General features: G+C 42.3%; 1 protein-coding gene across 1 annotated transcript; it reads left to right on the top strand.

Moving 5' to 3' along the window:
- The first annotated feature begins 334 nt into the window (after positions 1 to 334).
- LOC118400505 (ADP-ribosylation factor-like protein 8A) lies at positions 335 to 15,129 on the top strand. The gene is made up of 7 exons (XM_035797438.2): positions 335 to 757; positions 10,881 to 10,961; positions 11,099 to 11,172; positions 11,363 to 11,456; positions 12,463 to 12,530; positions 12,628 to 12,698; positions 12,801 to 15,129. The coding sequence occupies exons 1-7, from the start codon at positions 635 to 637 to the stop codon at positions 12,854 to 12,856; spliced, it is 567 nt and encodes a 188-aa protein (XP_035653331.1). The 5' UTR covers positions 335 to 634; the 3' UTR covers positions 12,857 to 15,129.
- Positions 15,130 to 15,184: the final 55 nt, after the last annotated feature.

Below are 15,184 nucleotides of genomic sequence, written 5' to 3'. Positions count from 1 at the left end.
GCTGTGGTAACTAATGGAAACCAGAATTTACCGATGTCACTTGACTTCCCTGTTGGACAGATTCAACTTGAGACTGTCATCAGCAGATTCGTGTAGTAAAACTCAAGATTGATGTTTAAAAAAAAACAATTGGTAAAATATGAATTATATAGTCTATATTAATACACTTGTTATTTTTGTATTGGCAGTATATATATATATATATATATATATTTTTTTTTTTACATGTATATGAGAAATGTGTTGATGAATCTGCTTTGTCACAAAATGTAATATTTTTTTTGTAATATGCAGCTATTTTATCAATCGGCAGAGGGCGCATTTTCGTGAGTGGATCGCAACTAAGCTGGACCCGTTGAATCTTTCCCCAAAGCGCCCCTCAGCGCATTGTTTCGCGGATCAGCTGTGAGTGGATCTAAAACCCCACCCAATGAGGAAGGAAAGAAGTGAAGCAAAGCAAAGCCGACCTCAGGAAAATACGAGGCTTCAAAGCGATTGTCATTCATTAAAAGGCGTAAAGTCAAAACACCGCCGTTTATATTGCGATTTTTAAAGACCGAAAATTAAAGACCTTTGAGCGCCGCGGCGGTGAAGACAGCCAGTCAGCTGATATTTTGCTACCAGCTCTCTCAAGATGATAGCCCTCTTTAACAAGCTGTTGGACTGGTTCAAGCAGCTATTTTGGAAGGAAGAGATGGAATTGACACTGGTCGGTCTGCAGTATTCGGGAAAGACAACCTTCGTGAACGTGATAGCGGTAATTTCGCTGTTTACTCGTTCTGTGTCTGTATGCGCCTTCATATAACTACAGTCATTAGTGTGCACCGATTTACGACGGGAATAGACGGTGGTACAAAGTAGCGGTCCCGTGATTGAAACGCCACTCCACCCTTTAATTGCTACAGTGTCGCAGTATTATTTGTAATCAAGACCTTTTCGACCTAGGCAGAAAATAAATATGCTATATGTGTGTAGAGTGAATAATGATCGTATTTAATTGCGAATAGGACGGATGGTAGGCTATATTAATTGGCCTATTTGATTTATTGAGGGATGGAGACTGGCTGGCTATTTCATCATATGATGTGTTCGTTAGTAGCGATGACGACATCACAAGTGACGTCCTAGTTTATGCTGTCGTGAAAAATACAAACATTACAACCTTGAAATGGGGCACTGTTATTTCATTGTACACCAGAGTTACACAACCTAGTGCTCCACACTGCAGGCTACACTTGGCCGCACAATATTTTATCTCTGACACCAGCCGTAGGCTAGATGACAGTTGGGCTGCTACATACATTAGCCTCAAATACATGCTTCCTCTTTGACTGTATTCATTGTATCACCCAGAGCCCCCATTTGTTACTCCTTTATGACAACAACAGCCCTTCCACCTGCTCCATTCAGTGTGGGTCCTCATTTGACTCCTGTTGGCCTGATGAGGATTTGTGGGATTGTAGTGATATCATCTGCAGTGTGGTAGTAGGTTGATGGATGTATAATGGTTTGTCAATTCTACAGGTTTATGAATGGTATGTTGAATGAAGAGGAAATGAATACCCTATTTTTATTGTTAGAATTTGTGTTAATACTGTAGACGTGTGTTTTGTTCACCCTTCTACCGGTGCTGGTGAGTATTCCCTCTAAGAACACGCATAAAACCAGGCTGTGCAGAAGAAGGTCATATGTGTATAAATTCACACCTTTACAGTCAGAGCACATAAATTCAACCTGGACATTTGTCACATGCACCGAATACAACCGGTGTAGGCCTTACAGTGAAATGCTTACTTACAAGCCCTTAAACAACAATGCAGTTTTAAGAAAAATAAGTGTTAAGTAAAAAATATATAAGTCAAAAAAGAAATTAAAGAGCAGCAGTAAAATAACAGTAGCGAGGCTATATATAGGGGGTACCGGTACAGAGTCAATGTGCGGGGGCACCGGTTAGTTGAGGTAATATGTACATGTAGGTAGAGTTAAAGTGACTATGCATAGATAATAAACAGAGAGTAGCAGCAGTGTAAAAGAGGGGGTGGGGGCAATGCAAGTAGTCTGGGTAGCCATTTGATTAGGTGTTGAGGAGTCTTATGGTTTGGAGGTAGAAGCTGTTATGAAGCCTTTTGGACCGAGACTTTGTGCCCCGGTATCGGTTGCCGTACGGTAGCAGATAGAACAGCCTATGACTAGGGTGTCTGGAGTCTTTTGACAATCTTTAGAGCCTTCCTCTGACACCACCTGGTATAGAGGTCCTGGATGGCAGGAAGTTTGGCTCCAGTGATGTACTAGACCATACGCCCTGCCCTCTGTAGTGCCTTGCGGTCGGAGGCTGAGCAGTTGCCATGCCAGGCACTGATGCAACCAGTCAGGATGCTCTCGTTAGTGCAGCTGTAGAACCTTTTGAGGACCTGAGGACCCATGTCAAATCTTTTCAGTCTCCTGATGGGGAATAGGCTTTTTCATGCCCTCTTCACAACTGTCTTGGTGTGTTTGGACCATGGTAGTTTGGTGATGTGCACACCAAGGAACTTGAAGCTCTCAGCCTGCTCCACAACAGCCATGTCGATGAGAATGAGGGTGTGCTCGGTCCTCCTTTTCCTGTTGTCCACAATCATCTCCTTTGTCTTTATCACATTGAGGTAGAGGTTGTTATCCTGGCACCACACGGCCAGGTCTCTGACCTCCTAGGCTGTCTTATCATTGTCGGTGATGAGGCCTACCTACCCTTACCACCTGGGGGCAGCCCGTCAGGGATTCCATGATCCAGTTGCAGAGGGAGCTGTTTAGTCCCAGGATCCTTAGCTTAGTGATGAGCTTTGAGGCAACTATGGTGTTGAACGCTGAGCTTTAGTCAATGAATAGCATTCTCACATAGGTGTTCCTTTTGTCCAGGTGGGAAAGGGCAGTGTGGAGTGCAATAGAAATTGCATCATCTGTGGATCTGTTGGGGCAGAATGCAAATTGGAGTGGGTCTAGGGTTTCTGGCATAATGGTGTTGTTGTGAGCCATTGCTACAGTTCATGCACTTCATGGCTACAGATGTTAGTGCTACGGGTCAGTAGTCATTTAGGCAGGTTGCCTTAGTGTTCTTGGCCACTGGGACTATGGTGGTCTGCATGAAACATGTTGGTATTACAGACTCAGACAGGGACAGGTTGAAAATGTCAGTGAAGACACTTGCCAGTTGGTCAGCACATGCTGTAATTCATTTGGCCCTGCGACTTTGTGAATGTTGTCCTGTTTAAAGGTCTTACTCACATCAGCTATGGAGAGGGTTATCACACAGCCGTCTGGAACAGCTGATGCGCTCATGCATGCTTCAGTGTCGCTTGCCTCGAAGCGAGCATAAAAGTATTTTAGCTCGTCTGGTGGGCTCGTGTCACTGGGTAGCTCGCGACTGTGTTTCCCTTTGTGGTCTATAAAAGTTTTCAAGCCCTGCCACATCCAACGAGCGTCGGAGCCGGTGTAGTACGATTCAATCTTAGTCCTTTGACACTTTTCCTGTTTGATGGTTCATCGGAGAGCATAACCTTAAATAAAGGTTAAATAAATACAAATAGTGTGATTTCTTATAAGTGTCCGGGTTAGAGTCCCGTTCCTTGAAAGCAGCAGCTTTACCCTTTAGCTCAGTGTGGATGTTGCCTGTAATCCATGGCTTCTGGTTGGGGTATGTACCTGCGGTCAGTATGGGGACGACGTTATCAATGCACTTATTGATGAAGCCAGTGACTGATGTGGTGTAATCCCTAATGCCTTCGGAAGAATCCCGGAACATGTTCCAGTCTGTACTAGCAAAACAGTCCTGCAGCTTAGCATCTGCGTCATCTGACCACTTCTTTATTTACCGAGTCACTGGTGCTTCCTACCTTTTTTAGTTTTTGCTTGTAAGCAGGAATCAGGAGGATAAAATTATGGTCAGATTTGCCAAATGGAGGCCGAGGGAGAGCTTTGTACGTGTCTCTGTGTGCGGAGTAAAGGTGTTCTAGAGTTGTTTTTGTTCTCCTCAGGTTGCACATTTAGCATGCTGGTAGAAATGAGGTAAAACTGATTTAAGTTTCCCTGCATTAAAGTCCCTGGCCACTAGGAGCGGCGCCTCTGGATGAACGTTTTCCTGTTTGCTTATGGCGGAATACAGCTCATTGAGTGCGCTCTTAGTGCCAGCATTGGTTTGTGGTTGTAAATAGACAGCTATGAAAAATATAATGAAAATTATTGGTAAAGAGTGTGGTCTACAGCTTATCATGAGATACTCTACCCCAGGTGAGAAAATCCTTGATACTTCCTTAATATAAGATTTTATGAACCAGCTGTTGTTTACAAATTTACACAGACCGCCACCCCTTGTCTTACTGGAGGCAGCTGTTCTACCTTTCCGATGCAGCGCAAACCCTGGCAGCTGTATGTTATGCATGTTGTCGTTTAGCCACGACTCGGTGAAACATAAGATATTACAGTTCTTAATGTCCCGTTGGTAGGATATACGTGATCTTAGCTCGTCTATTTTGTTATCCAATGATTGTACGTTGGCTCATAGGACTAATGGTAGAGGCAGATTACCACTCGCTGTTGGATCCTTACAAGGCACCCTGACCTACGTCCCTGATATCTCTTTTGAATGAGAGGGATTTGGGCCTTGTTGGGTGTCTCAAGTAAATCCTTCTCATCTGACATCTGATTTTTTTTTGTCCACTACGAGGTGAGTAGTCGCTGTCCTGATATCCAGAAGCTCTTTTTGGTCATAAGAGACGGTGGCAGAAACATTATGTACAAAATAAGTTGCAAAAACACACACAATAGCACAATTGCCTTAGGAGCCCGTAAACTGGCAGCCATCTCCTCCGGTGCCATTCTTGCATCTACCTGCTCCAGCTGAGCCCAATCGCCCAGCCACATTCCCAGACCATGCCTCAGACTCTGCCCTTGCTCCCAGCCCAACCCCAGACCCTGCACTTGTTCCAGCATCACCTGAGCCCAATCCTCATCCATTACCCAGCCCCTGCTCCATCCACAGCCCCAGGTCCAGCCTCATCCCATTATCTGGCCTCATCCCATTACCCAGCCTCGTCCCATTACCCAGCCCCATCACCACCCACAGGCCCACTGTTTAGTTCATGGCTTTCAAACTTACTGTCTGGGGGCCATATCCGTCTGGTTTCACAGACCGTCCAATACCCAGGTTACTGATCCTTATGGTGTATCTGTTTAGCTGCCACAGGTGGCAGTGAGTGGGGTTGTGCTGTCTTGTTAGAGGAATGAGAATGCTGTTGGCTCTGGTCTTGGCTCCCCACTGAGTGCTAGACAGGGATTTGGGAAGACGGTGACTTAGAGACTCAGTCCTTGTTTGTCAGATCCTCCCATCTGGGCCTTTTGTGGTCTCATCCGTCTCATAACAGTCCCATTGAGCGGCAGTTAAGTGTCCTTTAAGTCTTGCTTTTATTACACAACTGAAGGCCCAGAGGCTGACTTAGCCATACACTGGGCAGTAGGCAGAGGTAGTAGGTGGCTGCAGTATGACCACTTAGTGAGAATGTGTATCTTTAAATGCGTAAACATTTTGGGATGACATGTTCAGATTAAGATGTGATGTATAGAGTAGAAATGGTGTTCGGTTCCACTTAATAGAGAGGGGACCATATCAATTCTAGACATTACATTTCTATTTCCAGGTTGTTGTGAAAGCATTGAAGCAAGCTCCCACTCATGCTCAGAAATCCAAGTACAGATATGGTGGCTAGGCTATAGGCTATGTGTTTCTGGTTAATTCAGATGGGATAGATGAGGTGACATACCCCCAAGTAAAGCATGTGAGACTGGGGTCCAGTGATATCAGCTATATAAATGCAATATATTATAGCTAGGTGCCTGAGTCTTTCCGGAGCATGTGACCTGACCAGGGAAAACTATAGGCACCGTTTCCTAGTTAGACTCAGGTCACATGGTCAGGAAACTCTGGACCCTTATTATATCATCATATCCAGACAATGACATCTTACTTAACAATGAGTTTCATGGGATGTTGATACCATGTTGTGAGGACAATGGCCCTACTTGACAGTGTTCTCCTGAGGATCAGAGGGATACTCTGGGATGCTCTTGGATACTCTGGGATATTAAGGTCAGATGTTCAGTGGTTATAAAGGTGATACAAAGGCCTCACTTATTTCCTCCCAAGATAATGAGGTCGCTCCATAATCTAATCAATAGGTTGGCTGTAGGCTAATCCTGTTGACCTTCTACATAGGACTTTGAGTTTATACAGTGGGGCAAAAAAGTATTTAGTCAACCACCAATTGTGCAAGTTCTCCCACTTAAAAAGTTGAGAGAGGCCTGTAATTTTCATCGTAGGTACACTTCAACTATGACAGACAAAATGAGAAAAAAAATCCAGAAAATCACATTGTAGGATTTTTTTATGAATTTATTTGCAAATTATGGTGGAAAATACGTTTTTGGTCACCTACAAACAAGCAAGATTTCTGGCTCTCACAGACCTGTAACTTCTTCTTTGAGAGGCTCCTCTCTCCTCCACTCGTTACCTGTATTAATGGCACCTGTTTGAACTTGTTATCAGTATAAAAGACCTGTCCACAACCTCAAACAGTCACACTCCAAACTCCACTATGGCCAAGACCGAGGAGCTGTCAAAGGACACCAGAAACAAAATTGTAGACCTGCACCAGGCTGGGAAGACTGAATCTGTAATAGGTAAGCAGCTTTGTTTGAAGAAATCAACTGTGGGAGCAATTATTAGGAAATGGAAGACATACAAGACCACTGATAATCTCCCTCGATCTGGGGCTCCACGCAAGATCTCACCCCGTGGGGTCAAAATGATCACAAGAACGGTGAGCAAAAATCCCAGAACCACACGGGGGGACCTAGTGAATGACTTGCAGAGAGCTGGGACCAAAGTAACAAAGCCTACCATCAGTAACACACTACGCCGCCAGGGACTCAAATCCTGCAGTGCCAGACGTGTCCCCCTGCTTAAGCCAGTACATGTCCAGGCCCGTCTGAAGTTTGCTAGAGAGCATTTGGATGATCTAGAAGAAGATTGGGAGAATGTCATATGGTCAGATGAAACCAAAATATAACTTTTTGGTAAAAACTCAACTCATCGTGTTTGGAGAACAAAGAATGCTGAGTTGCATCCAAAGAACACCATACCTACTGTGAAGCATGGGGGTGGAAACATCATACTTTGGGGCTGTTTTTGTGCAAAGGGACCAGGACGACTGATCCATGTAAAGGAAAGAATGAATGGGGCCATGTATCGTGAGATTTTGAGTGAAAACCTCCTTCCATCAGCAAGGACATTGAAGATGAAACGTGGCTGGGTCTTTCAGCATGACAATGATCCCAAACACACCGCCCGGGCAACGAAGGAGTGGCTTTGTAAGAAGCATTTCAAGGTCCTGGAGTGCCCTAGCCAGTCTCCAGATCTCAACCACATAGAAAATCTTTGGAGGGAGTTGAAAGTCCGTGTTGCCCAGCAACAGCCCCAAAACATCACTGCTCTAGAGGAGATCTGCATGGAGGAATGGGCCAAAATACCAGCAACAGTGTGTGAAAACCTTGTGACGACTTACAGAAAAAGTTTGACCTCTGTCATTGCCAACAAAGGGTACATAACAAAGTATTGAGAAACTTTTGTTATTGACCTAATACTTATTTTCCACCATAATTTGCAAATAAATTCATTAAAAATCCTACAATGTGATTTTCTGGATTTTTTTTCTCATTTTGTCTGTCATAGTTACCTATGATGACAATTACAGGCCTCTCTCATCTTTTTAAGTGGGAGAACTTGCACAATTGGTGGCTGACTAAATACTTTTTTGCCCCACTGTATATACAGGAATGTTTGCCCTTTTGAAGAAATGGTAAAAAAAAAAACTAATTTCTGTATTCTTAAAAATCTTTCCATTCAATTTGGACTGTTATGGAAGTTTACATCAAAATAGGGATTTAGGTCAAAACCACAGTTTTGATTGATTCCATGTGAACTTTAAGCACAATATTTTAGCATTAGGAAATACATAACAGATCTAATTGTTATCACATTGAGTCCGTTGATCCCAATTGATCATCAGGGTATTTATTATTTGAAATACACAAACAGGCTACACACACTTCAGATGCACACAAGTGTATGGACTAAATCAATTTAAATTCAATCACTTTTTGACAGCACCCCTTTTGATTTGAACAAAACCTTCCATATTTGCTCATTGTAGAAGTGGTCAGAAAGTGACTTTGTAGCTTATACTCTGTTTTACATCATCTGAGGTTTTTGTGTTGTCCCCGCCATCAGTTAACATACAACATGCTATTAAATACAGGGCGGGTGACATGTGTCACGGCTGATAAATGTACTAAAATGGGAATCAAATAGAAATGTAAATATTTTAAAATCGTACCACAAAGATGATTGGAGGTCCACACAAGAGAATGTTTACTTGAATGGGAATATCTGTTTTGAATTATATTGTCAGTCCTCCATAGGAAACCTATTGAAATCATATAAATAATAGAATAGAGATGATCATTTAAGTTGACATTCGACGTTGGGTGGATTGGCCACCATCTTCTGTGGTAGTAATTAGAAATTAAAATGTACATTTACATTTCAATGGTGTACCAGCTAAATTGCAGTGGTCTGCGGGGATAGGTCCATTCTATGAATTCTATTTATATGACTGAAGTGACACCAACCCTGTATTAAAGAGCAGGTTGTGTCTCAACCGACGGTGGGCACAACATAAACCTCAGATGAAGTACGGTCGTAACTACAACATATGCAAATTGACGTTAAAGGTCAAATGGAATTCTTATATATTCTTTTTACAAAAAAATGAATACATTCTCAGGTAGTTTCACAACCCTGTTTGTAAGCTTTTAAATGATATCAAACTCAATGTATATTTTCCAGTAATGAAGACATGGTTGTCTCATGGTATGGTGGGGTTTTGCCAATGGGGCCAACTTTGAGCCATTCTCCTGAATGTTTTGGCATTCAGGTTCCAAAAGTAACTTTCTGACCTCTTCTTCCATGAGGTAACATTTAAATCTAATGGGATGCTGTCAAAAAGTGATTGAATTGAAATGGATTTACCTTATCCCTCTTGGCTTTACAGTTCTTTGGTATTAAAGTGTTGGTATGTCTGGCTGAAATATAGTTTCTGGTTACATTGCTCCACCAGTGCTTTAGCCTTGTCTGAAACACCTCTAAATAAAATCCAATTGTATTTGTAAATGAAGCTTACTATGCTTGTGTTCCTAGCTCCAACAGTGCCGTAATATCTAACAATTCACAACAATACACACATCTAAAAGTAAAATAATGGAATTAAGAAATATATAAATATATACGATCAGGACAACGTCTTCAGGGCAACACATCGGCTCGGGAGGAAGTAAATTGAGCTAGGAGCAGGCCCTATATTGAGGAAGTGTCATATTTATGTCAAGTGGAGATATGGCCTTGTGCTGTATAGGGTAGCAGTGTCCTACTTGTGCTTAGTATACTGCTTTAACCTTGCCTCAAGAGAACTGACTTAGAAAATGAAGTGCATCAGGTGATGGTGTGGAATAACCTGTTTTGTAATTTTAGCCCAAGGACAACAGCAACGGAGGCGTTTTTTGACTTGTTAATTTAATAGGAAGCAGGGGAAATGGCTGCACTCAATGATGCTCTCAACCTTAAAGGATTGTTCATCACAGACAGTAGAGTAGCAGGATTTTGACAGTACAAGACGAAGGCTTTCTTCTCGAGTTAACATACAAGTGCCTCAAATGGAGTCTTACAGGAAGGTTTATATTGTAAACTAATTTATAATTGGAGATTAAACGGACATTACCACTACATATATTTGAACATTTCCATATTTTCCTCATCAGATCAACTAAATACATTGTTTTCCTAAAAGGTTACTGTTAGTACTGCTGTCTAGACTGACCTCTAGTGTCAGCGCTCTGCAGATTAATGACTAGTCAGAAATGTCAGCTCGAGGGAGAAGTTTCCCCTAGATACAGATCTAGGTTCAGCTTCCGCTCCCCCAATTCTAACCTTAACCATTAGTAGGGATTGGGGAAAATGCTAAACTGACCGAAGACCAGTGTCTAGGTACAACTTCACCCTGCACCAAAAGTCAACTTTTGAAAGCCCCAACAACACTGTGATCTAAGCAGACACAGTGACACCTAGCATGAGACATCAACCAGGACTTTGACACATTGTTTAAGCGTGGAACCTGTAGGCTATTTCAGTGAGTTTGTGTCAGCTTACTCTGAAACAACTCTCTCTCTTCTGTTTAAAGAAAAACCTCTTGAATATGTTATTGGTATTACTACCTCATTTCACAATGTTAGCTTCTCTTTATTATAGTCTAGAAAGTTAGGACTATTACAGTGTATATATCAAAGGTAGCTAGATAACTCATTGATCCTGCTTCATGAAATGTGCTACCACCTTGCTTTCAGAGTGGCACACAATGTACATATCCACACACATCCACACATGTACATATATTAAGGCCTGAGTGTGTACAGTACAGGAACCCCATTTCTGTGTCTTTACACACCTCTCTGCATGTATCTAATGCTGTAGTCTGGTGAGTGTGGTGAAGGTGCTGCTGGTTGTCGGGATCAGGTGACTTGTGGTCATGTGTCAAACTTCCACATAATTAGTGACTCATTGTTATGATTAATGTGTTTGTTACTCTGCTGAACAGTCTATCTACCCCCCCTTCTCCTTCCCTCCCTCCCTCCCTCCCTCCCTCCCTCCCCTCCCTCCCTCCCTCCCTCCCTCCCTCCCTCCCTCCCTCCCTCCCTCCCTCCCTCCCTCCCTCCCTCCCTCCCTCCCTCCCTCCCTCCAGTCAGGACAGTTCAGTGAGGACATGATTCCTACAGTGGGCTTCAACATGAGGAAGATCACCAAGGGCAACGTCACCATTAAGGTCAGAGCATCAGACTTGATAATGAGCTGCACTTACCCTTGGTACTAATGCTGATAGTATTACTGATCGTTTGTGTTTGTGTACGACTACCTTTTTGAGACTGAAGTGGTGTTTGTGTGTGTTCTGTTGTTCTCCAGTTGTGGGATATTGGGGGTCAGCCTCGATTCCGGAGCATGTGGGAAAGATACTGCCGAGGTGTCAGTGTCATTGTGTAAGTACACACACTAGGGCTGGGAATTGCCAGGGACCTCACGACACAATATTATCACGATACTTAGGTGCCGATAAGATATGTATTGCAATTCTCACGATTCTATATGTATTGTGATCCGATACTGTAATTTTGATTCGATGTTCCAAACATATTGTTCACCATGTGCCTCTCTCGCTCTCTCTCTCAGTTACATGGTAGATGCTGCAGACCCAGAGAAGATTGAGGCCTCGAAGAACGAACTACACAACCTCCTAGACAAACCCCAGCTACAGGGGATCCCAGTGAGTATGGAAGTGGTCGATATGAGTGAAGGTATTATGAAGGTATTGGGCATCAGAAGCTCACCCTGAGCAGACTCATAGTGGCATCTGTCACATACCTAACAACACCCCCCTCTCTCTGTAGCCCAGACATGAATAATGAATGTGTGTCTGAGTGATGTGGGCCTGATTTATCGAACCAAAGGGAGGGATAGATGGAGAGGGAGGAAGAGACAGACAGACAGAAAGAGAAGGGAGGGAAAGTTTGATGGTAAGTGAGATGTAAGTCGAGGGGGAGTAAGGAGGGAGAGAAAGAGCGGTTTAAGAGAGACAGGGGAGAGAGGAATGGAGGGAGAGAGAAACAGTGGGCGGTGCTTGAGCATTACAGATGCTTCTAGTTTTACTAGCATCTCCAAGGCTAGTGCTGTAGCATTGCAAGAGAGATGGATGGAGGGAGGGAGGGATGGACAGACAGACAGAGGGAGGGGAGTGTGTGTCTGTCTGGGTCCAGACGTGTATTAACTGGGGGGGAGACCATTAGCAGGCCTGGGCAGTGCAGTGAGATCCATACAGGATGATCCTCAAGGTTTCCTCCTTCCATCTCTTAACACATCATTGCTGTCATTGAGATGATGATAGGGGCCTAAAAGACAGGGAGTGGATGGCAGGAGTAGCATTAACACACTGTCACCCTAACTACAGATGCTACAGCTGACCAGTGTGAAAACATGTTTATTTAAAGCAGTGGAGTGTGACTGTCAACCATTTTTAAATGAGAGGGAGAAGATGAATAACAGTTTGTCTGGCTAGCTAGCTACTCCCCCACTCACAACAATTCTCACAAAATGCCTTTTATTTCTCCACTCTAGCAGATATTGGCTTTCAACAGTAATGATCAGCTCTAGTTAGTGTGTTATAAAGCCTGTGGAATGTAAAGTTGAAATGGAATGGGTTTGCAGGAGAAAAGCCTAAAGGCAGGTACATTGGCAAAGACAACACTCATGTGGTTTCCCTTGGACTCTCTCAGGTACTGGTTTTAGGGAACAAAAGAGATGTTCCAGGTGCCTTGGATGAGAAGGAGCTGATTGAGAGGATGTGAGTATCGGAGCTGTGACGTTTCCTTTTGTAAATGAAGCTTACTATGTGTGTGAAGTTTTCTTCTCTCTAACACTATCCTCTCTGCCTAACCTAGGAACCTGTCAGCCATCCAGGACAGAGAGATCTGCTGTTACTCTATCTCCTGCAAGGAAAAAGACAACATTGGTGAGAAAACAAATGGTTGATTCAAAACTACCTAATTACCCGATAAGGACTTTTTGTTTCTTTGGAGTATTTGAAACAAATGTACTTTCTATCCTCTGGCAGACATCACACTACAGTGGCTGATCCAGCATTCCAGAACCAGGAAGACAACAACATGAGGGCTCAACTCACTGGACGACCCCTCTCCCCTTCTTCTACCCTAAGACCAACCGTACCCCTCCTTCTTGCCTCCTCTTCTCTTCCCTTCTCTTATCACCCTGGTTCCATTTCTAGCCCCTTCCTTTATCTCGTACACCTTTGGGTGTTAACAGATCTGACAGGATTGGATAGGTGTGAGAAATATGTCAGAATATGGACCCAGCGTCACAATGCTTATACAAATCAAATGTATACATATCTAATCTTCTCGGATCTGTGAACATGGAATAGATAGAGACTAGGAGAAGGGGCTGTCCTCTCATCATCAGCTCTCCTTTCTTCTTACCCATCTGAGATCCCTATATTTTACTCTTTAAAAACAGCCCTTCTTCCTCTCTCTACCTGATTCCATTCTTGTAAAGAGTGTGTGAAAAATTATGATTTGCACTGTTTAAATTGTTTTGTTTTCTACCTATATGCATTTTTTACACCATGTACTTCAGACTGAACAAAGTGGACTCTTGACAGTCACCCACCGAGCAACTCTTGTTTTCGTTGACTGTTATAGATTTGTTTCTTTAAAAAAAATATATGTACTATACTTGTACAGTGTGGATCTGATTTTGATGAGGTTCTGGTCAAGGAGGTAATCTATTTTCTCTTGCTTAAATGAATCATGTGTTGTTCAAAGTGCAAACTACTCACACACACACTCACTCACTCATTCTGCCTACTAACCTGCATCTTCACAGCTGTTCCCATAGCAACATGGTGGCCATTTTGTCTTTTTACTGGATCAGGTGACAAGCTCTGACCAATGATTTGATATTTTATCGAACACAATTATTTCTAATTTCTTTTGCATGTTACCTGACTGAAAGGAAATGCATTCCTCTTCAATAGGAAGGATGTATACATTTAATACAGAGGTCAGCTCACAAGTTTACAAGACATCAAAGAGAATTGTTCCATACTGATGCAACAGAACTCAATAATGTTTTATACATGTTCGATATCCTTGACAATAAGTAAAACAATTTGATGGTCATCTTATCCAAACAAACTTATTATTCACCTTGATGCTGCTCTATTTGAACATATTTTCTCATATCACAGTCAGTCTGTTTTGCGTTTGGAATTGAAACAATGTAATATACGATTGATATCGTGTTATTTGGGGTAGTTTTAGACCCTGATTTGAGTTGTACATATTCCTATCAATATCAGTTTAAATTATAATTGAAACCATTTACTTGAACCTTCCTTTAGAGGCCTACATGACCCTGTCAAACAGTCATGTTTGCTTATGGCAACTGATGGATTTGGAGAGGTTTGATGGAGGGGGTCAAGTAAAGTGTTTGCAACCTTGAAAGAGTTTCTCTGAGAATTTAGCTAGCTATTCCTAATGTTATTTAACAATATTTGAAGATGGCAACTGCAGCTAATTGGCTATTTTTATGTCACCTGACATTAGCATGCATTGACATTCACAAGCTTTTCTGTCTGACATGTATGTTACTAACAAACACATGTCCATGAATGTTAATGAATGCTATGTGCCATCTCATATAACCATGTTTAATATTCATGAGGACATATTTATGAACTATTTTAGTGTTAGTGTTTCTTTGTTTTTATGTTTTGAACATGAAACCATGAAAAAAGATTCAATACTAAAATCATGTTCTAAACATACCTCATGGAGCACAGAAATGAATTAAAGCACACAATAACCAACTTTTTTTTTTTTTCAGCAGGTTTTGTCTGATAATTCACTCTAAATATGAATCAAGCCGTTGGCTCCTCTACAGTTTCTCCCTGTTGGATTTAGAGTTTTCAGCTCAGCCTTTAATGTAGTGTCATGCAGTTGTAGGGTGCTTCCCAGTAGTCTACCGTGGCTTCCTCTTCTTTGAATCCTTTCCTTCATCCGCACAGACATGACAGAACTAGACTTGTGAAAAAAAAAGCATCCATCCATCATATCGCTTTCACACATGCTGCCTTTTCATATCAGTGCAGATGAAGGAAAGGAGATGAGTAGACGAAGCCCCTTCAGAATATTGAGATGCAACCTCCTAGTCCCATCATTAATTAAAACACCACTCCATTGACTTATTGCCAGTTTAAGGTTGCTATTTGTTATTTTAAGTTGAATGTTTGTACCTGACATAATGTACAATGAGTGAATTGGCTTGAAGCCCTCAAAGTAAAAAACGGTCTTGTCTCTAAAATAAAGTGAAAGGTGTAATTTGTTCCACAATGCACCTGCCATGCTACCCTGCCGCTACAGTAACAGACAGTGATGTGTTATTGGTTGACAGTGAAGGACCAGCTTTGTCTTATTCCTC

This window comes from Oncorhynchus keta, chromosome 21 (assembly GCF_023373465.1).
Source record: "Oncorhynchus keta strain PuntledgeMale-10-30-2019 chromosome 21, Oket_V2, whole genome shotgun sequence".
Taxonomy (NCBI): domain Eukaryota; kingdom Metazoa; phylum Chordata; class Actinopteri; order Salmoniformes; family Salmonidae; genus Oncorhynchus; species Oncorhynchus keta.
The sequence above is the reverse complement of the archived record's forward strand: the minus strand, read 5'-3'. Positions and strand labels throughout refer to the sequence as shown.